Source organism: Enoplosus armatus, chromosome 1 (genome assembly GCF_043641665.1).
Source record: "Enoplosus armatus isolate fEnoArm2 chromosome 1, fEnoArm2.hap1, whole genome shotgun sequence".
Taxonomy (NCBI): Eukaryota; Metazoa; Chordata; class Actinopteri; order Centrarchiformes; family Enoplosidae; genus Enoplosus; species Enoplosus armatus.
In genome coordinates, this window is record NC_092180.1 from 19744072 (window position 1) to 19771313 (window position 27242).

General features: G+C 41.3%; 1 protein-coding gene across 1 annotated transcript in view; it reads left to right on the plus strand.

Moving 5' to 3' along the window:
- Positions 1-1288: 1288 nt before the first annotated feature.
- LOC139284278 (MAM domain-containing glycosylphosphatidylinositol anchor protein 1) overlaps positions 1289-27242 on the plus strand; it is a 154288-nt gene continuing 128334 nt past the window's right edge. Inside the window, exon 1 of the mRNA XM_070904497.1 lies at positions 1289-1355. Within this exon, the coding sequence (XP_070760598.1) occupies positions 1289-1355 (67 nt within the window). The remainder of the gene's footprint in view (positions 1356-27242) is intronic.

Here is a 27242-nt window from a genome sequence, read left to right on the forward strand (position 1 = left end):
CGGACCCAAAGGACGGCACCTCGGAGACAAGGTAGTGACGCGGCAGGGACTACATGCCTGCTCAGAGACTACATTTGAAAATGTTGTCAGGGTTATGTAGCTTCCTATTCATTGACTTTGTATCTTGTCTGTGTGCATTTTAAATCACGAACTGGGCATATAGGCTATTTGTGAACATCTTAAAGAAAACTGTAAGCTATTTAATTAGCATTAAAGCTGATCATCCTTCCTCTAATTACAGTTAATATGCCTCACCGGTCACATTCAAATTGTGGGTACCCGCCCTTTTTTAATTAGCATAATCTCTTTTTTAATGCAGGCAATATAACGATCTACCACAGATTACATGTCAGTATAAGCAGGTCTCGTGCAGCGCATCCTGACTCCCATGCATCGTATAATCTAACTTTGATCACGGCGCGCTGTGTGATGCAACTTGTCAATGCAGCCGACCCAGAGCCGTTATACAAATGTGAGGAGGGCCAGACGTCGGAGGAAATCCTCGTGTTCGGTCTGACGAGTCACACAAGAGGGTCCATTAGCCCCTGACTCCAGCTGCTTTTCATCCTCCTTCTTCTTCATCTTCTTCTTCTTTAAATAACACCAAGATGTGAAGAGCAATGATCAACAGTGGTGCTGTTTTTTTTAATAGGAGTATCGCCCTCCTGCCACTGCAGACACATTGTAGGAATATTGATCTGAAGCAAAGGCTGTGTGTGTGTGTGTGTGTGTGTGTGTGTGAGTGAGTGTGTGTATGTATGTGTGAGTGTTTGGGGGTGTAAAGTGCATGACCCCACTTGTTGAAGCTAATCCCGTATGAATACTGCAGTCTAATCCTGAGTGTTCTCCTGTCCTGACTACACCTGCCCCCCCCCCCCCCCCCCCCCCCCCCCCCCCCCCCGCTTCAGCGAGGGGAGGAAGTTTAGTCACGCTAAACAGTAGACAATCCTGTCAGTCTCCAACTCTCTAACACACACACACACACACACGCACGCACCACGCAGCCCTGCTTGTAAACGTCCTATAATCCAGTGTTTGTGATCGAGTTATCCCTTTAGATTGAGTGGAACAGTGTAGGCTGTGCTCTGTAATATTATTTTCACGGTTAAAGGGGTTGAAGGGGACATATAGGCTAGTTGAACATGAACAAAAAAGCAACAACAATTGAAAGAACCTCTTCTTTGTCACATACATGTCCAGGCTGTTCTCTGTTTTCACCTCTCTCTCTCTCTCTCTCTCTCTCTGTGTCTCTCACTCTTTCTTAGGTTATGACGGAGCTGAGTTGAACATGGAGCTTTTCTGGATTTTGTTATTTTCTAGTGTCTGTCCTCTCGCCTGGGGCCAAGGAGTTTACGGTAAGAACGCGATGTTTAGGCTACAAACGCATTCCTGTTGTTACTACATCAATGCTTACTTTATTAGTGCTGGCTGACTGGGCTCCATTACAGCGGCTGATGTTAATTTGTTCAATTATTAGCCCATAACCTTAATTAAGGGCTTCTCTGCGCCACATATTGTCCGCGTTTCAGTGCGACGCGCTAATGGGAGGCGGTGTAATAACTGACATTTAAACCACAGCGAGAATAGCTGCAGGGAGAGCGACAGCAAATTAACTTGAGAGGGAGGTATTACTTCTTAGAAGTCACAGGAGGCTGGGAAAACATCCAGCAATGGTAGTGGAGGGGAAACCCACCTACTGTAAATCCACTCTAATTCCATTTTTTAGGCTGATATAAATCTTTATGGCTAAAAACTCACATTAGGCTTGAAGATTAGTGCTTTATGACACAAAGTATGAGCAAACTTTGAGTGATTGTTTAAGGTTTATGGTTATTAGTGAAAGGAGGTTACAGTTTGGCCACTATTTGACTTAATATGTCCCACACACACACACACACACACACACACACACACACACACACACACATTCACACTCTCAGACAACAGGTTTGAAGAGGAGGAGGATCAGCCTGGCAGAGCTCTCTGAGACGAGGCTCGTCTTTGTCAGGTTAAACAGGACAGTCACACTGTGCTTTTGAGGATGAAGCGGAGATTTGTCCCCTCTTAAGACTGCCTCGCTGCACTACAGAGGCTCAGTTTCTTCAGCTACAGGCCAGATATGCGTCCCTCCTGTCCCTCCGGGCGAGGCGAACGCACCAACTGATCTGTCAGCTTTGATACTTTTGATTTTGATGTTTGAAGGCATGTGGCAGCCATTTCAAAACACGGCCTGTTTAGTCATAGTAGCATGGAGTGCTGTTGTCACAAGCAATCCCGCAGCCTGCCGTCACACAATGACAATCTGTCATTCGCTGAAGCATACAGGCCCATGTAGAAGTTCTTGCTAACTAATCAGGCTTATACCACTCTAAATACTTCATACTGCAGGTGACGTTTCAGTATTAATATAGATTATAACCAATTTACTTGGGCAATTCTCAGATCTTTTCCTAGCCTGTAATATGTTCTGTAGTTGGCACTTACTCTATTATACTGATGCCTTAATGAACAATACTAAAGCATTTAAGTCTGTTGTATCTTTGTGACCCACTGCCGCAGACAGAGCATTGTTTGTGTACTGTGACAGTGCTGGATGAGATCTCAAGAAGTTTATATTTTTCCACTATCTGTATTTATAGGAAATGTCAAACATGGCCATACAATGAGAAAGAATGTACCTGAGTTTTTAGTAGCATCACATATACTTATCTGTAATCATTTTTTTACCTGCGGGTGTAGGCCTCACCCGCTTAGATAAAGCCAGGATTTACCATAAATCTGTACCACATATACTAGATATTGTGGAACGTAACAGTTTACTGATATATGATATACTGAACTTTCGAGTTCTGGATGCCGGCAGTCATTTTTTAGGAGTGTGTGTTCATTTTTTCAATCAGTTGTCTCCTCATGCAGTGACTTTTCTGATCTAGTTACGCTGTCCTGCAGAAGGCTCACATTTCCAGTTTGCCCTTGTGCATACTTGTCCTCGTTTATTTTTTTTCCCATAATAACTGTATGAAACAGTTTTGGGTTTCTCTACAGGGTGATACACTGATTGTCATGAAGAATTTGTGCATCCGTGCCTCATGGGCTCTGTCACAAATATGCAGTGGGTCGAAGCAGAAAGGTACGCAGTCAGTCAGTGCCAGTGGTGGAGGCTGCAATAATATGTTGTTTTTTTAATGCTTTCTTCACAGTGTTATAGGTTATTTGTCCTGTGTGCAACAGCAGCCTGTCAGTCTGAGGGAGTAGAAGTCCTAAAGCTTTGTGGGAATCATACTGGCCAGCATTCACAGGCCACAGATTCCCAGGTGGCTTGTGTGGTGGTGGTGCTCAGCTGTGTGTACCTGTGCGACAACTGTTTCATGTAAATCACCGTCGCTGAAAAGAGACATTCAATAAGAACAAATCGTTTCACAATTTGTACAATTGCAATAAACAACACGAGGAGGCTATAGGGAAGATTGGGAGGAGAGCCAACGAGCTTGACTCGCTCGCTCGCGGTGTATGCAGATATGCATAAAATGGTTTCCTTCACTTTGGAATTGTTTAGCACTTGCTCTCGCAGACAGATGCGACTCAGTGTCCGTCGGGAACAGAACAGTGTAAGCGTGCCTGATTGATGTCAGCGCTTTGGACGGCTGTGAGGTTCATTTACTGTAGCCTTCTCTGGGGTGTTTGGATGCGTGTGTTTTTTTTTCTCAGCTCATGCCTGTGAGAGTGTGCGTGCAGGTGTTTACGCTTGTGTGTGTGTGTGTGAGTTCATGTGCCAAATGCTTGCACGAATGTGAAGTGTGTGTGTGTGTGTGCATGTGTGACATGCATGTTTGTGCGGTAGACACACTTTTCTTCCCACTGCAACAGTTTGCTGGCTCAGCAGGGACTTGTGGATCAGTCGCTGTGTCTCTTGCAGCAGTGTAGTATTGATTGTGCTTCTGTGAATTTTGATAGGCTGTCGAAAAGCTTGTAACACCTGTCCATCAAATAGCAATTGGACGGACCAGTGCGCCAAAAAGAATGTGAAGCTGTATTTCAAAGAAAAAAGGAAAAGCTAGTGTTTTTCATATTCAACATGCTTTGTTATGCATGTTTATTAAGGTCCTTTAGTCCTCTCCTCTTTACTACTGTTGTCTTTGGGATAAGCATTTTATATGCGTCTCCACACACTGGTCACAAACACCCCTGCATACATATAGAGTGCTTTTCAAGTCTCATTCAATCTGGATATACTGTAATCCCAGGCATTAGAGGCATGATGTGTCATTCACAAGCGCCAACTCTCAACATACTTAAGGATTAGGGGAGGTTCAAAAAATCTCAAGACGGCCTCGCAGGATGTGACTCAACAGTTATGACATCGATACAGACAAAACCTACCAGAAAAGCGTCTCTCTCCGTCTTTGTGGTGCTGCATCACATCACACTGTGTGAAGCAACATAGTTCACAGGGACACCAAATTATTGATTGCTTGACAAAGTCACACGAAACCATTAACTGATGCTGGAGATGGAATCCAAACTGCATTAGCCTGCAATACGATGCTTTATTATGTGCTTGTTAACAGGAAATTTAATGAACTTAAATCAATGATTTTGCTCTACAGTGTTTTTTTTTCCCGATTTGAGCAAGGCCCTTGCAGCAGCAGGAGAGCTGGGGCCTTGCCACTGGCCATAGAACAAAGCACTACAAGAGATGCAGAGAGTGAAAAAGTTTAATATGCCTACATTGCGCACACATTTAACATCACTTTGAAGATGTTGCCCAAGGAAGAATGAAAGGCTTGGAATACATTGCTAGTTTTTTATTTGCAGTCTTTGTGTGTGTGTGTGTGTGTGTGTGTGTGTAGAGGAGCACCCAACATTTGAGAATCGTCTTAATGTGGAGCTGTACTCACTGCAGTACATTAGCCTGCCATGGCACCCAGGTTGAAAGCCGATGACCTAGAAAAGAGATCATTCCAGGTTTAACTGGCCTGGCCACTGGCTCCCATGTGACTTTAACTCTTCCTCTTCCCCACGTCAGCACTTTTTGTTTGTGTCTCTTTTATGTCTCTTGCTGCTGAGTTTATTTTGGACGCTGGATATTGCCCTTTTCTAATAAGCATCCATAATTTATTGGTGGCTCGGAGGCAACGGAGGAGGGGACGGGAGACGGTGATAGGAAGAGACTGAAGCATTAAGCTAGAGTTGATGATAATCTTTTACCTCCCACAATCTGACACCTACTATCCTCCTCCTACTCCTTACCTCTTTGCTTTATTTTTCTGCTCACTGTACTCACACACACACACACACACACACACACACACAGCTCTTTTTGCCTCACACATTGTATCCTCTTCACTTGCATGTGATCAGTAATGTCAGCGATTTCTGAATGACCTTTCCCTCTCATATTACATTTAATTAAAGTCCTTGGAATTTAGTTAGTGGTGCTCACACTGTTTTTCCAATTGTCCACATGAAAACTAGATAGACAGATAAATAGACTGAAAGGAGACATGAGAAGCAGGTCAATATTTAGACAGAAAAATTCAGTGCTTTGTCTGCTAAGGAAGCTTGATTGTGGTGCAGAGTGCCAGACGATTAGGAGAGCTATTCTTTGCACAGAACAGACAGGAGATAATGGGTTGGCAGAGTTGGGGGGCTGATGAATGTTGGCAAGTGTCTCTTTATTGTTTGTAATGTATATCAGATTCTCCATTGTTCACCACGATTAAAAATTGAACATTTAGATGTAAACTACTTTACCTATTAGACGTGAGTGGTAGTATCTGCCTGCTCCCCCCTCTTTGTCTCCTGTCCCCTCCCTCTTTTTGTGTCTTGTCTCCACTCATCACTGTCACTATCTCTGATCCCATCCCCTCTGTTAAAAATTTTAGTGCACAGGGTGCTTTAATTATCTTCTTGCTCCCATTTATTCTCTCGCGTTAACTAGGTCCATTGTGTGGCAGTGAAGCCCTTGCTGCCTTGATATTAAAAGGGTCATACCTTGAGAACATTCACATACACAATACAGTGCGCAACCTTGTTTTGATGCTTACTCAGCTCATTCTTTGCCACTTTTTGCCCTTGATCCTCTTTTGATCCTCTCCTTTCCTCATCTCTTCTTCTCTCCTCTCCATTTTCCTCGTTTTCTGTATGGCTGACTGGATATTAAAGCCTGACAACATTTCTATTAACCCACGGGTCAGCAGCAGAGCCATAGGCCTATGGCCAAAGTGATATGTTGACTGTGGTTTACACTAGCCTTGCTACCTGGGGGCTAAAGGATAAGAGCGCCAAGACAATGTCTTGGGAGGTCCGATTTATCACCCTGCCTCCCACCAGTTACACTTGGAGCCCGGGGTGGGCACAAGACAGCAGGTAGAGGTGGGCAGTCTGGCACACTGGGGCCCAGAGTGAGGCTGAGATAGTAATATATCTCCTTAGAAAGCAGAGTCTGGATATGTTCACACCGAAGTGTAAGCTGTCTGCACCGCAAGTTAAAGGCATGTATCCGTTGAAGCTGAGGTTCTTCTTATTGATAGTGGGCAGTGGGAGGCTCCTCCCACCAGACATGATACTGGAGATGTTTTTTTTTCAGTTTATTTCACTTCTGTGCTCAAAGAGAGTAAAGGGGCAGATACAAGCAAAGAGAAAAGGCTATACTCAAGTTTAGAACAAGATGAGGACTACAACTTGCAGTTTAAAGGAATAGTTTGACACTTTGAGATATGCTTTTTTTGCTTTCTTGCAGAGAGTCACTCTCACGTCTGTACAGTAAACATGTAGCTGGAGGCAGGTAAGCAAATAAGCGTAATTCCCAAAATGGCAAATTATCCCCTTAAGAGCTACATAAAACTATGCACTTAAGCCCATTGGATGACATTATGACAGACTGATTGAATTTTAGCGTCTATATTCCCTGGAAATATTTCGAATTTTTTTCAAGTTAGGCTTGAAGAAATCAAAGAGTTTGATGAGGAGGAGTGAAATGTTGAGAATCTCTTCAGGCTCCAGCAGCGTGTGTCTATAGTGAAGTGCCGACAGAATTATTATAATTTTCTGCTCACACATCATCCTGTAACCCTCCTTTTCTATCTGTTCATTTTCATTTCATTTTTTTCCCTGTCTTTGTTTTTCACTCTCTCGGATGATGATGATGATGATGATGATGATGTTCTTGTTCATGCAGATCACATCCACGCACAATGTCACACACACACACACACACACACACACACACACACACACACACATACACACACGAGAGCCCACGCACAATTTTTCACATGCACATTACAGACGTGCACCTGCACAAACATCTCTCGCTGCATTTACCTTTTGCTGAACTCATAGATCATTACCTCACTCTCACCCACTCTCATCTCTCTGTACCGGGATGTTAGTCAGTGTCACACACACACAGCAATAACGCACGGGCCCACACACACACACACACCTCTTCGGATGAGAGTGGTCCAGAGCGTAACAGGACGACGTGGGTGCCCTGTGAGTAGGAAAAACTGTCAGGGAGGTTTCACTTTGCTCCTCTGTACTCCTGTCACTCTGTCAGACAATATCAAGCACCTCTTACCGGCTCAGCTTCAGGAGGGAATATCTACGTACGCGTGTCTGTGTTTGTGTCTTTGTGCACAATTTTGGGAACGCAGGGCAAGAATCAGTATTTCTGATTCTGATTCTTCTGAGAGGGAGGGAACATTTGGCATCTAACTTATTCATGAAGGCGACAGGACGGTTGTGAACAGCGGCGAGAACATGGCTTACATCAGAGACCGTCTGCCTCCTTCTGCACTTCTCTCACACTGTCACTCTCTTTCTTCTTCATTTCCTTCTCTTTCACCCTCCCGTCCTTTGTCTTCATCCCTTATTATTGTCTAAAGTTTCAGTTTCAGTTTTTTCCATCAATCTTGCAAACATATGTTCTAAATACAAAACAAACCTGATTTCCATAAAAGTTGGTTATAATATACTAGATAAGGGTTATTGTGATTATATTTGGTTATCTTTAATATGTTGTGGACAAATCCATTTCCCTACCTATACATTGATCTGTCATTTCATAGAAAAACCTGCATATAGCTACTGACTGCCAGTCATGATATTCCTTATCATACAGATATTCTCTGACTTAAAGAGTGGCAGGAAGCACACCCTCTGCTGAAGCCACACTTTTCGAGGTTGCTCCTCCCACACATGTTCTACCTTTCCCTGTGGTGCGTGGTGAACCCCCCCCCCCCCCCCCGAACAACAACAAAACAACCACAACTGCTGGAGTTGGTCGTGTCCAACTAAACTTTCTGACAGCAGGAAGGGATCAACACTGGAAATCTATCTTCTGCTTCTACACACGTCTGGCCTCAATAATTCAGCGATGCATGCTTAGAGATCTCGCCCTCTTCCTCTCTAGTTCTCACTGTCACTCTCTCAAACTCGCTCTCCCTCAGCAGCAAACTACTTTCCCCCCCTCCTCCCCTTGCTCATGACGGTTTCTGTAAAACATTCTCTGGCACTTTGGCACAAATTTTAGCTTGCTGCTCTCACACTTTACCGTCTTTCTCCATGCATCTCTGCTGGCTCAGAGGAGATGGGGTATAATCTGTCGGATATATTAAAAAGTCCCCATGTTGTCAGTGTAGCAATTTACCTGCCACCAGCTATACATCCTGATCCCTCTCCTCCTCCTCTTCCCCCATTCTGTCTTTACCCATCGACTAAACTTGTACCTGTCAAGGAAGATGTTCCTGTCATCTTCCTCTCTTCTCTTCTTCTCTCCTCTGTCTGATCCTCTTTTCCTTCCCAGCCATCCATATAGCCACCCTTAACATGTCAAAATGGGGCAAAATGTACCCATTCTCTACTTTACATCCTCATTCCATCCTAATTCTCTCCCGTCATCCAAACCCTTTCAACAGATACATCCCTTTAACTCTCCTCATCACTTTTCTTCCTCGCCTCCTTCCCCTCTCCCTCCTCCTCTCTCCTCACTATCCTTCCCTTTCTTTACACCCAGCACCTCTCTCCTCCAAAGCCCTGTCATCTTCTCGCTATCATCCGCCGATTCGGTGGCAAGCATCCACCCACCTCTCCACTTACTGCATATATAGGACATAGCGCACACTGTCATTGAAAGCTGCAGACAGGCTTTGGGAAGCAGGGTGGAGGTCTGACACTGGGGAGCATGCAGACAGCCCGGGCTAGCAGCAACCTCAGGAAATGAGGGCAGAGGGAAAGGTGCATTGCGAGGAAAGGTGGTTTGATTTGAATTGTAAAAAAAAAATGTTTTCATAGTAAATGAAATTAAATTCTTGTTCAATTTGATGAATAAAAGTGCAGTTTTAATCATGGCAGGAATTTGAGAAAAATGAGAATAAATTGTCTGTATTTTTATGCAAACCATCCCGCCCAGTTCACATAGAGCTTAGCTGAGTGTGGATGGCAGCTTTTTTTGATTGCTGCATCCCCACAGTCATACCAAATATGTTCAAATACCCCTTCATCCACACCACCCATCATGTTCCAAATGAGTTCATTTGAGTGGATTTTAAACCAAATGTTATTTAATGCTATTAGATATCTAAGACTGGATATTGTTTCAATATTTTTTTTTCATACATAGTGATCCTTTGATTGTTGATGTTTAGATTTGGTTTCTTTTTTTCAGTAGGTTTGGTTAAGTGTGTATTCCTTCTACCACCTATTGAAGTGACAAAGCTGGACTTTCAACCCTTTACTTTTTTTTATATTTCGACTCCCCACTTGCTAACCCTTTGTGCACATGGAACTTACACTTCAAAGTCTGTTTACAGGTCCTACTGCCTATGTGACAAAAGTTGTATAAATCCTTTTGTGGCTCCAGAGGGAAGTCTGATAAATTGCCCCAAGTGATGTCACTTGAGTCAGCGTCAGTTGGGTCTGAAGACTACAAGTTTGAAAATCTTGAAAAATCTGTGGATGTGACCTCTGTTGCTCGCTCCTCATCTCTGCTCGAGGTTAGCGGGTTGCAGCATAACATCTGGATCTTTGACTGTTGGTGGTGAAGTTGCATTGTGGGTAATGGAGGTGGCAGGTTTTTACAAGGAAGAAGAATGCTTGAAATGAAAAAGACGATATCTCTGGTTCTGCTGCATCTACAGTGTTATGGGAAGTACAATGCTAAATGTGTGGAGTACTCTGTTAAGGAGTTACCACTGAATCAGTTTCCTGTGCAGGCGGCCTATTGCTGCTGGTAGTTGGTAATCATATTTGTGGGGTTATATTTGCAGAAGTACCCCTGGTTGGGAATCACTACTGTAGTTGATGGAAGTCTCTCAGGCTTGGAAATATCAGCCACATTATCATTCTAATAAATTGGGATGAAGAAGAGATCTTCTTTTCTCATCAAAATCTTTTGAGATGGAGAATGTAAAAAGGAGCTCTCATTGTAGCAAGCGTGTGGACAGAAAAAAACAAATGAGAGCTGCAATGCTATTTCCAAGTGCATGTATGAGAATATTATTTCAAACTCAATCACTATGACGTCTGTGGCTCAGTAAGGACACGTTATCCCACATAAGAAATCATTTTGCAGACATCCTTCATTTGATGAGGAGGTGCTGTTAAGCAAGTTAATGTATCAGATAAATTTCACACAAAGAAACCAGAGATGCACTCTGCAATATTCTGACTTGTCAGCTGTTCTCATGGCTGTACAGCCATAACAGAGACAGAAGCAACAGTAGGTTTTCTGAGCAGCTGTGATGTACATATTTTAAGACAGCATTGGAGGATTTGAAGTGATGTAGAAAGAAATGGGAGTTACATCATGTTATGTACGTGAAACTGAATTGACATAATAACTGTGTCTGAAATTCATCCCCTCATTTATTTATCAACAACAACACCTTTCCTCTTCAGGCATTAACACGTCCAGGCGAAGCTGATGAAATCTAATTGAATTTTGACATTCAATGAAATGACTTGGATCTGGCTTACGAAAGAAGAGAAAAAGGACACATGGCAGAGTGAAAGGCTCATATTAAAAAACAGAGAGAGACACAGCGAGAGTGACATTGAAAAGGGCAGGGCCAGATACAGAGCAGCTAAAAGAAGAAAGGCTTCCCTAGAGACAGAGTGCTAGACCGACAAGGGGCTCAGAAAATGAAAGAAACACAGAGAACGAGTCAGCGTGTGCGAGCGAGAGAAAGTGGGAATGAGGGTGCGACCTAAACTTTATTTGCTTTAGCCCGAACCATGTTTGAAAAAGTTTGCTTTAGGGCATTTTTTTTACATTTCCTTTGTGAATCACAATGTTCAGGTACAAGAGAACTCCAGTCAAAATCACAAGAAGCTTGTTGCCATCTTTGAAATGTTGGCAATGAAACAAATCTGTTTAATCTACTTTTGAAAATAGGTGATGTCTTCAAATGTCATACATATTAAGTTTAATAACATGGGAAAGTAAGAAAAAACAGCGAAAATAAAACATTCACATTTGAGAAGCTGGAACCAGTGAAGTTTTGGCATTTCATGATTTAAAAATGACTTAAGCGATTAATCAAAAATGGTTAAGATTAATTTTCTGTCTATTGGCTGATCGACTAATTGTTTCAGCGCTTAATTTCCCCCACAGTCATCAATTACTGTAAATATTTGTATAGTTATCTTTTGGTCATGTTTTTTCAAGCATGTCCAGGCCAGCGTTGGTTTATTAGATGTCAACAGTTAAACTACACTTTTGAGTTAGTAGTAGTAGTTTTTATGAAGTAGTTTTCAGCTTGTGAGATTGTGATTCAGATTGTGAATGGCATTAACCTCGTCTGCTCAAACAAGCCAAGCTAAAGGATTAAATGTTCAAATACACAGCTTCAAACTTTGCAAACACACCACTATGGATCTAAAAGAGCTGACAGAGTTGGATGCAGAGACTTCTGAGACTTGGTTCATAGTTATGAGGTATTTACAGGTAGCAGAGAGAACATGTTTTGGTGATAGGTGCTGCTTTGGCTTTTATCAGACTCTAACCATCCTCATCTCCTCCCTGTTCCCTATCTGCATGGGGAGCCTTTCTCAATATGTTCTCTGACAGGGCGACATTGTCCCCCTGAAACAATTTCCCTCTCTTCCCCTCTTTTTTTCTCTTTTTGTTTTTCCACATCATGATTACTCACAACAGGCTTTCTCCTTGGCCGTATTTTTTGTTTTACTTTCATTCTATCTTTCTATTCAAAGTCTTCATCCATTTCGACTTCATTCTTCATTCTTCCTTGTTTTTAATCTTTCTTCCTCGCCCTCTCTATTCTCGCCTGCAGCACCCTGCAATGCAAACACAACCTGTTCTGAGGGGAAGTGAATTATTGAAGCGGGTGCTGCCATTCCCTCTGTGCAAGAAGTAGGCTGCAGAGGAAGGACGGAGGGAAAGGATGGAGGAATGAGGGTGGATGAAAGAAATGGAGATGATAGATTTGTAAGGAGAAAGGCAGGAAAGAATAAGAGAAATATAGTTTTGTTTACATGTCTCTACAGTATGTGGAACAGTGTTTACAGTGGGGCACAGTAGTGTAGTATGAAACTGTGGGTGGGTGAATCATGTTCATATGGAAATATTTTAGATATCAAACATAAGCAAATTATGCTTTGGGGAAACTTAAAGCTGTTCATCATATAGGCCCAAATATACATTTCTTGAAACTTTACTTGAATAAGCAGGGTCATGGACGAGACGTCATTACAGATTCAACTGTTTCTGTCGGTCTTGCTTTCTGACTCTGTTGCTTCTGTGTCTGTGCCCTCTCTCTGTAGTGCGCACTCTCTTTGTCTTGGTTTCTTTCCCTTCTTAAATTCATGCCAATACGTACATTTTTCTTCAGTGTATCAAACAGAAGGTTCTTGTTGAAGGCATCTTGCAAACTGGATTGGATGTGCATTAAATATAGTCAGTCAACCTAGAGCATGTATACAACTGACATTGGGTAATTGGTTGAAGAGGACAGTATTGGATAATGGATCTAAGGGTGGAAGTTTCTGTAGTCAGTGTCCAAGTGCCACACCCCATGCATTATAATCACATCAGAAACAAAAGAACACAGCTATATCTTAAACTTACAAAGATAGAAGTACAAAAAGTACAAGTACTGCATCCATCAAGTGTAATAAATGAAAACATGACAAATTCATTTATGAAGTTTTTAGGCCAAAATGCTCAACTGTGTTAAGAGTGTGAATCTAATATGCCTCTCTGTGGAGCAGTGAGTCACCACCTCTAAGAGAGGTTTTCTATTCCCCAGAACTTTCTTAACTAACTGTATTTCACTCCCTCCTAGTGTCTACAGGTATTCATACAGGCTCCATTCAACAACCTCCACCAACCAGGTAGGGCAGCCTGTATGTAGCCTGAGAGGCAAAGCCCAGGGCAAAACAAAGTTCATAAAGCACTCACTGCACTAATCCTCCTGTTCGTTAAGTTTATTGCTTTGAGTACATTTAAAATTGAAGACAATGAGTGTATCAACATTTTTTTATCAATTTCTCTCATCTGGATTATGGTGGCTGGACGGTAAAATGACACTAGGAGGGACTTTAGTCAGAATATCAACCTGAAACAATAAAAGTGAGGGGGACATGTCCTCCCCATCCCCAGTAGAAAGTATGCCTTTGATGAAAGCACCTGTGTGCAATGCCTTTGCACATAAAACAATCTGAGAACACTGTATTGGTTGTCAGTGCACTTCATTACCTGGAAATCTTTCTCACATTCCAGTAGGCCAGAACGAATGAAGCTGGTGCTTGTTTCTTGTCTGGCTCACTGAGACCTGTCCAGATACTTGATAATATGAGGCTATTCCTACAAGGCACAGAATGGATGTGTACAACCAGTGTATCCCCGTCTTTGCTACAGCACCCACGTCATCAGGGAGGTACCAACATGAACAATGGGTTTGGGGTGAATCCAGTTATAATGAAACAACCTGCTGAAAATGACTGAACAAATGAACGAAACTGTCGATAGGTGAGATCTATGGAGAGAATGGATAACATAAAGGTAACCATTTTGTATTGGAGTAAATATAACATTATTATTTTTACATTGAAATAGATCAGGTTGCTGCTTCAGCTGATGGAGCACATTACAGCCTGATTTCACAACACATTGCTCCTTTGTGCGGAGCATTTCATTCAGACAAAGCAGCTATGACACTATGTTGATTCAGACTTTTGGGCTCAACATCCCAGCTGTGACTTCCACAGAAATCCAGCTGCACTTCCCATTTTACTCTTTTCTATTCAGGTACAGTATTTATTATTAACACCGACCTCTGGAACAAGTACTGACCCATGTTGCAAAGTTGTCATTCAAATGAAAATGCGAGTCGTCATGCTTCTCTCCACGACAAAGCGTTAAGGGCCTGGATAGAAAATACAGTCTTCCTGGCATCATTACAATACTATAGAGGTCTGGTGTATAGTTTACTGCAATAACTTGCTGTGGGTAAACATTGTATACACACCTTAACACTGTATAGCTATTTTAATAACCATACCTTAATCTACTAATCAGATCTAGGCTACAGATAGTGTATGTATTAGCATTTTGTGTGATTTTGTCCTGTATCTGATGCACTTTTATTTTCTCATTTTTTGTTTCCACCAAAGGCACACCAAATATACTTTTACTTTGACCACATAATTGGATGGTACTGCATCTGAACTTCCATGAACATACTGGAGATGAAGAGAGGCTGTCCAAAGCTTCCTGACACAACAGATTCACAGGCACTAAAAGACACTAATTAATACAAAACACTGTGCAACTGTTTTATGTGGGAAAACATAAATGAATCATGAATCAGGGCAACAAAAAGAATCTAACAAATAATAAAAAAAAGCTTGACTAAGATATACCCTATACCCTAAATATTATGTGTTTAAAGAACAACAGAAAATAATGTGATTGGAATTGAAGACGTTCAGACGGTTTGCATAAAAAAGCCTTTTTTGTTGTTGTTGGATGCTTTATGTTTGGGTTATTGAAAAGCCTGACCAGACTGAGAATACTTCACCAATGAGAGACATGAATGTTGTAATTGGTAACCGGAGGATTTCACGCACTTTTCATCTTCCTTTAAGATTCCCACTTCTCTAATTGCTGCTTTTTGTTTGGCAGAGGAGGCTTTGAATCCGTGCCCGGGAAAATATGTTTTTTATTAGTGCCAAATTGAATTGAAAATTGTTGATGCAATATAAATGTGCTTCACCACGGTATCGGCTGCCTGCCAGAGCGTTGATGAATGTACTTTGGCTCGGCTTTAGAGCAGATACTACCCCTTCAGATGTTTGCGAGCATCCCGGGTCAATTTTTAGTTTTAGCTGTTGTCCTTGAGCTTCACAAGCGATTTTAGAAGTCTTTTATTAAAGCTAGTAAAGGTAGGGAAATTATTTTAAGGTATGGAGGGGGGTAGAATGTGTGTATTCAATCAATCTATTTTATTGGTAATTTTTTTTTCCATGTCATTAGTAAATTCTCTTCTCACATATCTGTCTTAGATACTCATTAAATGTAGAACTTTTAGTTCAACATGTCCTTAAGGAAGACACAGACATCCTGTTATTTGAACCAGTGCTGTAACTAAACATGATTTCTGATCAATATTACATGATGTTATCAGATTATTATTACCATGTCAATCATAGAGAAGTCAGGGACTCTTGTCTGTTTGTAGCTGTGTTTCCATCTTTATCACACTCCTTGAGATATATGTGTGTGGGTGGACATCTGTAAGTGAAGTCAATTGAGAAAGACAAAGCAAGCACATTCTTGTGTGTGTGTGTGTGTGTGTGTGTGTGTGTGCGCTCACATGCAAGTGTTTTACACCTCTTCCTCCCTCTTTTTCACCGTCCTTCTGCTGTTCTTATCTCCCTGTTTCTGCCTGTAATCACCTCCTCTGAGTTATAACGAATGTGCCGACGCCTTCCATCCTTGATTAATATCTGATCTTGTATTAATGAACCGTGTCCATATTAAAAATGTAACTTGCTCACCCCTTTAGTTTCGTACAGTATGTGTATTTCTTCTTCGTGCATTTGCATTTAGCCCTGATGAGGCGTTCTCACAGCTGCTCTGTGCACAAACAAAAAACACACATGAATATATGTTTTTCCCTGCGTCTCTCAGGGTGGGTGAATCATCTCTCCTGACCTGTCGGAAGTGATACATTTCATTGTTTCTTTGATCTTAGTTGTAAATGAGAACAGACTTTATGTTGCAGCTGATGTCGTGTCGTAGGGCAGAGAGGGAGGAATAAAAAGCCATTGAACAAAATTTGACTCCATTACTCCAAACTCCATTCTCCACTTGCGTGGCTGTGGTCATGGTCTGTGGCTTTACCATCCGAATTTAATGATAGAGCTCACACAGCTCACTTTGCATTCCTCACTTCAGTAACAGCAGTTTGAAATAAAGAAGAGAATATGAGTGCTGATAAAAAAAACACTGCGGCTGAAGAGACAAAGAAAAGTCCAGCAGCCCACCCGTGAAACTCCAACTGTCGGTCACAGTAAATTGTCTTTGAGGGTAGATTTTCTTTTCACTGCTTTCTCATGCTGCTCAGAGCTGAACTGGGACAGATGTAAAGTCAACCACTGGGGAGGTTCAAATATGTCTTTACACAGGGGGACTGATCACAGAGCAGCCATTATCAGAAGCTGCAGGAGGTGACAAGGTCAGGGAGAGATGTGCTGCCTTCCTGGCTGGCTGTCTTAAATACAGCTAAGCACACTTCGTGGAAGGTTTTACTCGGGACCTGTTTCTTTTGGACATATTAAAAGAAAAATCACGGTTGACCCTGAAGCATTGACGAAAGGACGTTATGAAGTATGCACCAAATCAAGAGCTCTATTGTATTGTATTTTTTTATTCTATTTCTCTTTCTGCCTGTCACACATACACAAAGACAAATGATCTGTTCTTTCCCTTATTGGCGTATGTGGCATTTGGCAGAAATGTTATCAAAAGGGTGGGGAGTGGATGGCACTGTGACCCTGCAGCTTTCTCAATGATCCTGATGAAGGACTACAAAGGGCAACGCCTGATACTCTTTGACTCTGAAGGATGATAGTGTGTGTGTGTGTGTGTATATTAAGTGAGTACATGCCAGAAGTAGGACCATTTCTATACCTTACTTTGATCACTACAGATCTGAACATCCTCACAGAAAATGACTTAACCGGGGTATTGTTGCTGCTGGTCCTCCAGAGGGGAGGAGATATTTTAAATTATGTGATGAGGTTACGAATATGATTCAGGTAAGGTAAAGGCAAGGCTGAGGGATGTATCTGTGAGTTAATTTTCAGTAAAAGGCTTTCAGAATGAAGGAAGGTCAATAAAATGCTCTCATACATGCAGCTTATGTGCATTTCATTTTTAAATATCAGACACACACACAAGTTTCCTAATTCTCCACAGGACTCATTCCATAAAGTGAATATTGAATTACCCGTGATGCTCCGACAGAGAGTGTTTCATAGAAAGAAAATATAGAGCAAGGGTCCAGGGGTATTGAGTGAGAGCAGGCGGCGCTCTGTGGTCTGCTGTGGTTGTAATAGCCTCATTATTCATCGGTGTGCTCTACTTATACACTCAGCAAGGCATATAGGAGTAAAACCAGAACCTATTATGCCCACATGCACAAGCACACATACAGCACAAACTCATACACACATGTTTTTGTACAAATCCTTCAGCACCCTCCATACATCCCACACATTGTCCAAAATCAACCTTAAACATGCAATAAATGTTTTTTTTACAACTTGGGGGCCGCAGAAACAAGATGTGAGCACAACATTGACATATCATCACTTTTTAGGTCGACAAGACAAACGTGTTGGCAAACTGTTGCATATTTACCCATCAAGCTGTTATGGATAACATTATTATTAATTTGGAGTCATGGAGAGAGTATAAGGCCCATGTTCACTCTCTGTTAGCTCTGATTCTCTACCAACTCATGATGGAAATATGTGGCTCTTTAGCTGCTAAATGCTCCACTTGAAGAAATAGTACAACATTTTTAGGAAATACTGAGACTTAGAAGAGGTGATTGATACCATATTTTACATGTCGGTATAAATATGAAGCTACAGCCAGTCAGTTAGCTTAGCTTAGCATAAAGATGACAAACAGGGAGAACAGCTAACCTGACTCTTGTCAAAGGTAACAAAATCCACCTCCCAGCACCTCTAATATCTTTAATCCGTACAAAAGCTGAACTGTAAAATGACAATTTGCTGCTATGTTCTGGACTATTCCAAGGTCATCTTACCAAGAAATAGTCTGTGTCAGAAATCACTCTTAATGTTTTCACTACTCCCCATATAAGAGACACTCAGTTTACTTTAATTTATTAATTTTGGAACTTATTAATCACCGTCATTCTGCGTCATCACTGACAGTTGAAGCGTTGTTCGACTGCAGTGTTCAAAATGTGAACGTCAGTGTATTGTTAAACTCAAATTAGCTCTCATAAAGATAGAATTACAGGACCATGCACACACACCCATCGTGTTCCCACAGATATCATATAAGCTTTTTGGGAATACTACTATATATAGAACTGTATAAAATGTGGACCGTTGGCGAGAAGTCTTTATTTGCCTGTGATCAGGGGAAATAACACAATCATGCCTTTCAGGGTAAAAGTAAGCTCAAGCTTTAATTAATCCATTTGTCAGTTGAGTGATCTCTCTGTGTGAAAGTCAGAAGCCTCTTGTCTCTGTGACTTTGATATTCACAAGTCTTGTTAATTGCCATGGCAACGCAGGCTGCTGTTACAGTGAGTGTTGGTGGTACGGCTGGAAGAGAATTTAGGCTGAAACAGATGTGGCAAGAAAGTAAAGTGGATGTCGAGATTTTGTTGACTCATACAAACTAAAATTTGAACCCTTGGATGCTCTTATACTGATGTGTATAATCAATTTAAGTTTGTTGTGATGAATGCTGTAATTTACTCTTCTGGTGGAACAACTTTCCTCCAGTTGGCCTTGTTTAAACAGTGATTTCCAGAATACCTTTTGACAGAAAACACCTGGAACTGTTGAATTCAGTATGTGCAGGTGGAGAGACCAATACTGAATTAACACAGCAGAGAGCTTTTCCAGTCAAAAAAAGTGGGTATTTCAGAGCTGTGTTGCATGGTAGTCTCTCTTTAGCTACTGTCAGGGGAGAAACTGGTGTCTTTGCCTCCTCTACTAACATTTTTTCCCAGTAGTTGTTGAACATCTGTACAAAATGCTGTCTACAAAGCAGACATGGCCCTTTTATTCTGAAGGGATGACATCAAAACAAGACATTTGTGATTTGCGTCACTGAAAAAAAGCTCCCTTTTAAAACTCCCTTTTAACTGCACTGGAAACATCTTGACACAAGGCAATGTCATCTCCTGTCGTTATCCCGTGAAAACCATGTATCTCCAGAATGTCAGCTTTTCATGAACTGAGAAAAACTGCCTTTTGGGCACTGGGTTGCAGCAAAAGTTGAGACAGGTTTACCACCTTATGGTCCCATTCAAATGAATGAGGTTAAACAATTTTTTCATACAGTGTTGTTATCTATCTAAACACAGCCTAAGATTGTAGCACTATGAAGATACTTGCAGCTGAGAGAAGACAGTCATTCGCCACATAGCAAGAGGTTAAGGTTGCTTATCTGGAAACATGAAGAGGTCCTTCAAGAGTTTGAACAAATGTTCAATACAGTTGTTGCTCTGGTGAGGACAGTCTTGTTAGAGCAGTACTCAGACTACTGGCAGAATTCAATTTTGTGCCGGTTTCCTTTTTTTTTCTCTGCTACTATTCATGTTCAAATCAAAAGAAATTGACTTGCCCCATGAAAAAAAATGGCTTGTATTGTAACAGTCAGTGAACTTGTGAGTTGCTCTCGAAGAAACCTGATGTTTTTGTCATTGTTTTTCCTGACCTTATTCGGTGTGTAGACATTTGGAGCATAGCAGCTCAGCTAATTAACACTCCAAAAGGGACTTAATCTGATGCCAAGTGTACTAATAAAAATGAAAGTCAATAGGAAAAAGGCAGGCTCCGCAGGGGGATAGGGAGGCGTTTCTGAAGACACACGTGCATGTGTCTATGCATGTGCATTTGTGTGTGTGTGTGAACAGGATTGAAGCCAAAATTCAATTTTCTCAGCTAAGGTATAGAACATCTGTCTGGCCTTCATGAAATGATGGAGACACTGGTGTATCTGTAGAGAGCCACACAGTGTAGTTAAAGCCAGATGATCTCTGCTTGTCAGTACATTGATTGAGTTGATGCTCGCCTGCACAGAGTGAACAGTCGGAAATTTAAAAGAAAATTGGAATTTTTAGATGAGATGCTATTTTGTATTTAAACTTTAAAATGCATCGGAGGATTTCAAAAGATATCACAGGTTGTTGTGCTTTTTTGTGCAAAATCGTATTCATATCACAATCTACTTATTGCGTACTGATACAAAAAATCCAAATGAGTATCAAAAGGACATGATCATACAAAATTTGGTACTAAATTCTGATAGATGGGTTTTTAGCTATTGAGGCAGGAGGTGTCATCACTTTGCGTTTGAGTTCTACCTTGACCAATTGAAATGGCTACAAAAGGCAGGCAGCTAATGGACAAGGTTGTTGTAGCTCCAAGCAGTACTCAGAAGTGCGTTTTATCCCAAAAGTAATGACCATTCGTCGAGGGACAATGATCTCAGTGATGGCTGCGTTTTGAGTTGGGAGAGAAACCGAGCCGGAGAATGAACTGATTATGGGAGCGCGAGCAAGAGAGACCCAGAGAAACTGAGACAGAGAAAGTGAGTGAGAGAATGTGGAAGTGTAATAACTTTATAGGCTGTGGCTCAGTGCCTGTAAGGGTTCACGGCAAACTAGAAAATATATGCTTGAGTAAGTAAGATTGTGTGTGTGCATGCGATTATCTCTCTTTGCGAGTGAATATTTAATCAGTTCATGGCGTGTTAAGCATGTGTTGTGAGTAAGTGTGTTTAAAAAGTAAAGCAGCGACAATGGTGCCTGTGCTTCGTGCCTTCAGTTCGACACCTCTCATCTACTAACCACTACTTGTTGATGTTTAAAAGGGCAATCACTTTTGACAAAAAACACAGCCCTGTCCCATGTCCAAAATGAAAGTTATCCATCAATTTTGTAAATGATCAACTATTCTTTGAAATGTATTTTTGTGCCATTTTAATTAGTAATGGATATCTCAGTTTTTTCAGCATGTAAACACAGCAGCTGAGTAAAATTGCATTTGCTTTTTAGTCGTCTCCGGGACGATTTACGACAAGTTGAAACCAGAAGAGCACGAGTACTTTCGTCTGCAACCGTTTCAAAATCTGCTATATCTAACCTCCCTCTGTCTTACTCCACCCTCACTCCTCTTTCTCCTCCCTCGCCTTTCTCTCCTCATCTACCTCTCTTTTCTCCAACTCCGCCTTATCTCATCATCTCTGCTATCTTTCTCTCCTTCTGCATCCACACACCTTCTCATTCTCTCCGAGTCCTTTTTGTCTCTTTCATGATTACCTCACGTCTCCTTCTCTTACAGCATCCCATCCCTCCTCCTTCCCATCCCCTTTTGCTCAATCTCCTCCATTCTTTCCTCATTCTTACCTTTTTATACCTGTTGTATTCACTACCAGCTGCCAGTAATGCATATTTATTGTCTTCCTGCCTCATCCAGCATGTGCAGTGTGTGAGAGTAAATCCTCTCCCTGCCTTGGCTTACGCACAGCCTTGTCTGCTGTCGTGGGCAACACAAACACCTATTATTTACTGTGTGATTTATTTATGAATTAAGTCTTTTAACTTTTTGCTTACATCCATTTCCCAGGGAGGGGAGGATGGCAGAGCTGATTAATTGTGGGTTGCCGTGCCCAGCCGAGGCACCGTTCTACACACACACACACACACACACACACAGGCTCCTTCGAGACATTTGCATAGTCGCTCACTCACACGTGTATGCATGCACATGGCTATATAACCTGAGGGACACACACAGAAACATGCAATGTGAACACAAAAACACATTCACTCACTGGAAGGACAATGCCACTATTGCTTCAACCTTTTTGCAGGAGGCTTCCCTCACAGGGACTGGCATATCTGAATGTTTCATATTAGCTTACATGCAAGTCACTCCTCTACTGAGACCATTTGGTGTCTGTATGTCTATTTATGTTTACATTTACAGTATGTACTGTATGTACGAAGGTTGTGTTTTATAGGAATATTTGTATCTACATATCTCTGTACTGTATCTGTGGATCTGTGAAGCAAAATGTGTTGAATATTGATGTATGTTAATATGCACTAATGATGTTAGCCCTGATAAATATCACCATACTTCATGTCACTGTGTTAAAACTTACTTACAGCCCAGAAAAGCAACTACATCATCTCAGCATGCATATCCCAGTGGGCTAAACCTTGTTGATGCAGGCCAGGGGGAGCCAGGGGAACGACACCCTTGTTCATTCATCAAGGGCTGCATGTCATGAGTGAGCAAGTCCTGTTTGAAAGAATGGGCACCAATTTTGCTATACCATATCCAGTTTTCAATACATCCATGCATCTTACGCACGTGGGAAAGTGACCCTCAACCGCAATCCTTAACTTGTCTTTTGAGGAAGAGCCCAACAAGTCCTCAAAGTTAAACGACAAAATACGTTGTTTGTCCAAGCCGTCTAGAGCAACACATAGAAGCCTTTTCTGATCTGACGCTCCTATTGGCAAGAAGAGATCGTCACAAATCACAGCTGAAAAATAAATCTGATTTTATGATGTGACATCACTATCACATCGCAAAGGTTTGGTTAGGTTGAGGCACAAAAATGACTTGGTTAGAAAGATCATGGTTTGTACTTTAAGGAATGATTGTGGTCATGGTTTAAAGAAACACCAGCAATCAGTTGGAAACAGGAAAACATTTCTACGGGCACTAGAGGGCTTTGTCACTCAAACATAAACATGTCAGTCTCGTAGGTCCTCAGTGACCAGTAGATCTGACTGCGGTTGTGCTGGGCAACTTCCAGGTGTGCATGTGTATAAACTGTGTGAGTGTGTGTACTGGGAGTTTCTGTAGAACTTACCATAATTGCCCTTAATAAATAAAGGTTAAGAAAAATATATCTTCTGCACATCATCACTGTAAACCTGACACCGTTGCTAAGAAGCCATCCAGGAACTTGACAGTCCAGCATCAAAGCTAACACCAGGTTTGGTCACAAGAGAGACAAAATGAATAAAGGAAACTCATTGTATCTGTCTTGTTTTGTTATTTTTTTACATCCTAAGTAAGAGTTACACACAGAAAGGACTTGAAGTTGGGGCTCTATTACGTATGCATAAATACATCTAGTGTGAGTGCAAGCTAACACACACACACAAACACACACAAAGGCTTCTCAAGGGACTATTCTTAAGTACATATAATGCAACAGTGCACACAAAAGAATGTGCACACACACACACACACACACACACACACACTCACACACTCACAGGTCGTCCGGATTGGCTTTAACTCTTGAGTGCAGGTGAACTCAACTTTCCTCATTGAGGTTCCCTTTGGAATTTCATTACCTGTACTCGGTGCTTATCGATCCTGTTATATACACTAGGCCAAGCAGCTGCTAAATTATTCAGTCTGGTTAAATAGGGCTGTTCCATTATTCAGAAGCGTGGCACAGTGTAATTAATATTGTAGAGATATGTGACAGGCCGGGTGGCATTTCACTCAGTGACAGCACATCCCTCGTTCTCTACTTTCGCTTTCTCTACTCTCCCCTTGTCTTTGTCATCGTCTTTTTTTCTGCTCTGTCTTTCTCACGTTCTCTTTGGTGTCTTTTTTTTTGAAGATTTTCTTCTGCTACTCTGTTTCATTTTCTTTCTTTCCTCTTTCTGCTTTTGGCTTTCTGTACTTTTCTTTCTCTTCACTTCTCATTTTGCTCTTTCAGCCTCCTCTTTTTTTTCCTCTCTGTCGCTTTATCTCAATCTCTTCCGCCTCCTACACTCTTCCAGGCTTCTAATGGTTGTGTTGAAAAGTTGGTTTGCGAGACTCAAACAGCATCTGGGGATTTTCTCAACCAGTTGTTGTGTGTGTGTGTGTGTGTGTGCATGTGTACACATTATAGAGTGTCTTGTCTTTTTATTGTGACATATATTTCCCAGCTCCTTCCACAATGACCCATATTGTGCTTCAGTTGTTAAGATGTGACATAATACTCAGTTTGACAGAATGTCCAGAATCTTTAATCCCCTGCATTGCTGTACATACAGTAAATGAGAAAAGCTTTATGGCTTTTGTATCTCTCACTGTATAGCCGTGACCTTGAGCTAGATCTTGCTGTATGCTTGCATGCATTTGAACAATATGTGTAGTAATGGCCATTAGAAATCCCCCATCCCACTTCTATCCTCAATCTGTCCCTCAGTACTACTGCAGAGAAGTACTGTATTATTAGTTCAATGAAATGTCGCATTACAGCTGCCTGCTCATTGTCAAAAGTTATAGAATTGATAAAGATGTACAGTATTTGTACAAGAAGGTCCACTGAAGACAGCATGAAAACAATAAAAGAACTCTGACCTACTCAACTTGCTACCTGTCAGCTAGCAAGCTCATTCACACAGTTGCTAATGGCACAATACGTTCACACAGTTTATTCAAAAGATGTATTTCACCCATTGAATTCTGTCTCATAACTGCCTGCAAACCATTGCTTTTTTTTCTGTAGCAGTTTACACTCAGAGGAGGTTAAATAAATAATAAAATATCTGTGCCCTCAGCACTGTCAAGATGGCTTGCTATTGGTCAGCGTGCAAATTTGCTGTTCAAAGTTCAGCAAAGTTGAACTCAATGCGAACATTTTGTGCAGATTTGCAGATACACCAATCCCTGTGATTTACTTCATGATTTCTCTATGACATTTGGCGGTTTTGTATGCTGGTGTGCAGGCCTTTCAGTGAGATTGTATGTCGAGGGGGTTACAGGTGTGTAAATTGTGGAGTGCTATCCCGTGTGTGTGTCACACATGCTGTCACTCACAGCTCTGAGTATCATCATGCAGCCAATTAGGAGCCATCTCCTTTTGCTCTCATCAACGCTCCTCCTCCACTCTTGTCAAAGTTCTTTGACAAAACAGGGGAGAGGAGACTTCAAAAGAGTTCTGTTGTCTTGTTTTTTCCCCATTCTCTCTTTCTGAAGCCCCGAGTGAAACTACAGAGGTACTGGGATGACAACACAGAGAGCTCAAAGGGCCTGATGCATTGTGTGTGTGTGTGTGTGTGTGTGTGTGTGTGTGTGTGTGTGTGCAAAAAAAAATTAACTGGAGGGATGGTTAATGGTGTTTGTATGTTCATTATCTGTATGTAAATGTATGTGAGAGACATGTATACCCCCCTGTGACATTCATGTATAAGACACTCTATATATGCTGATTTACACTCATAATTTCTCACGTTTGTTAACCCCACATACTGAAATTTGTTCTGTTAAATGTTTTGATGAAATCGTTTTGTGTTGGAAGCACAAAATTACTCTCCCATGACCAATTTCACACCATTTTTAAATTCATTACTAGCCTCTATAAGTATCTCGAGTGGCGCTTATTGTGTGATTTTTCCCTTCAGAGAAGCATTCTCGGTTCCTCACTTCATATTTGAAGAGATATTAAGAACTCAATGTCATGATTGCCTTTATGAATCTTTCATGATGGCGTGGTTTTAGCTAATGAAAATTTTAATCATACAATAAATTATCAATTTGACTTGAGGTACGTAATGTTGGGTGTTGTGACAGTGGAATTTAGCCACAATGCTCCGGCAAACGTCAGGTGGTGGTCAGTGCAGGAAAGCAGGTCCATATTGCTTTTGCTGTGTGAATTCAGACACTCTTGTACTTTTTCTGTCTTTGTCTTGTTATTCTTCTGTCTTCTTTCTTTTTACTTACCATTTGTCCTTTCAGTGGCTTTCTCTGCCTCTCTCGTTATCACTCCCTCTTTGTTTCTCTCTTCGTCAATCTGTTATTGTCTTACTATCCACCGTCCTCAGGGGCTTTGAGTCTGACTGTTCTCAGCTGCTAGTTAATATTTAATCTACTGTTAAATAACACATTGTTGATGAGTCACTGTCTGTCTTTCAAATGCATTCAGTCACAGGGAGTATTTGTTTTTTTTGTGGCTTACATTGCAAATCTGGGAAACGTTGTCTCTCATCCTGTAAATAATGCCTCGGAAAAACATGTCAGCAGCCTTTTCAAGCCACCGGGACCCTCCAGGCACAGTTTCCCCACCCTGGCTGGGCTCATGAACCAGAGTTTTAAAAAAGACAGTAGAACACTAGTACTGCTGCATATTCGGTGCTTTGCTTCTCTTACTTTGTTCATAATGGACACAATGTTCTTCAGAAGGATATGTTGTAACAACAAAAGAGACAGACAAAAAGAAAAAGAAAAAATATGATTGTTGCATTGAAATACATACTTTTGTCTGTGTGTTACCTTGGAGAGAGAAGATGCACCAACATGTTGTCACATATAGAGACAGACCGTCAACATCATGCGGTCAGTTAAGAAGCACAGATGTCCATTTTTACTTTGTGTTTCAACTGGCTGCATATCTTGACTATAAGCCCCATTTGGATTCGATGCCTTGTTCTTGCAGTGATTTTTGGGCTCACCGTTCATTCTTGTTAGCTAAGCCAGTATCTGATGCATCCTCAGTTGGAAAATAATCCACTGGGATCTTTATCCGCCCTTAGTGTTCTTCTGTCTGTGTGAGATTGCAGTTTGGCTGATATATATTACATCAAATATGTCATGAGACAGAGAGAGATATCTAATATACCAACAGCAGACAGACAAACTGACATGCTTCCAAGAGAGTGAGACTTTCACTACACGTCTTTATTCTGTTCAGGTTCTTTTCTCTGTTGCACAATCTTTACTCTCACTGAAGTCATTTTTAAGGAATCTCTTTTTAAAAAAATTATGTGTGTGTGTGTGTGTGGGGGGGGGGGGGCTGTTTTATTTACCTGCTCTTAGTTAAACAGTTCCCCCAGCAACACACGAGCTAATGAGATACATTGAAATGATCAATCTAAAAAGATTTAAAAAATGTTCACTTGCTAATTTGGTAAAAGTTGAATCTCAAGTTTGAAGTATAATTATGATTATTATGATTATCACAAGTAGAAAGAGTA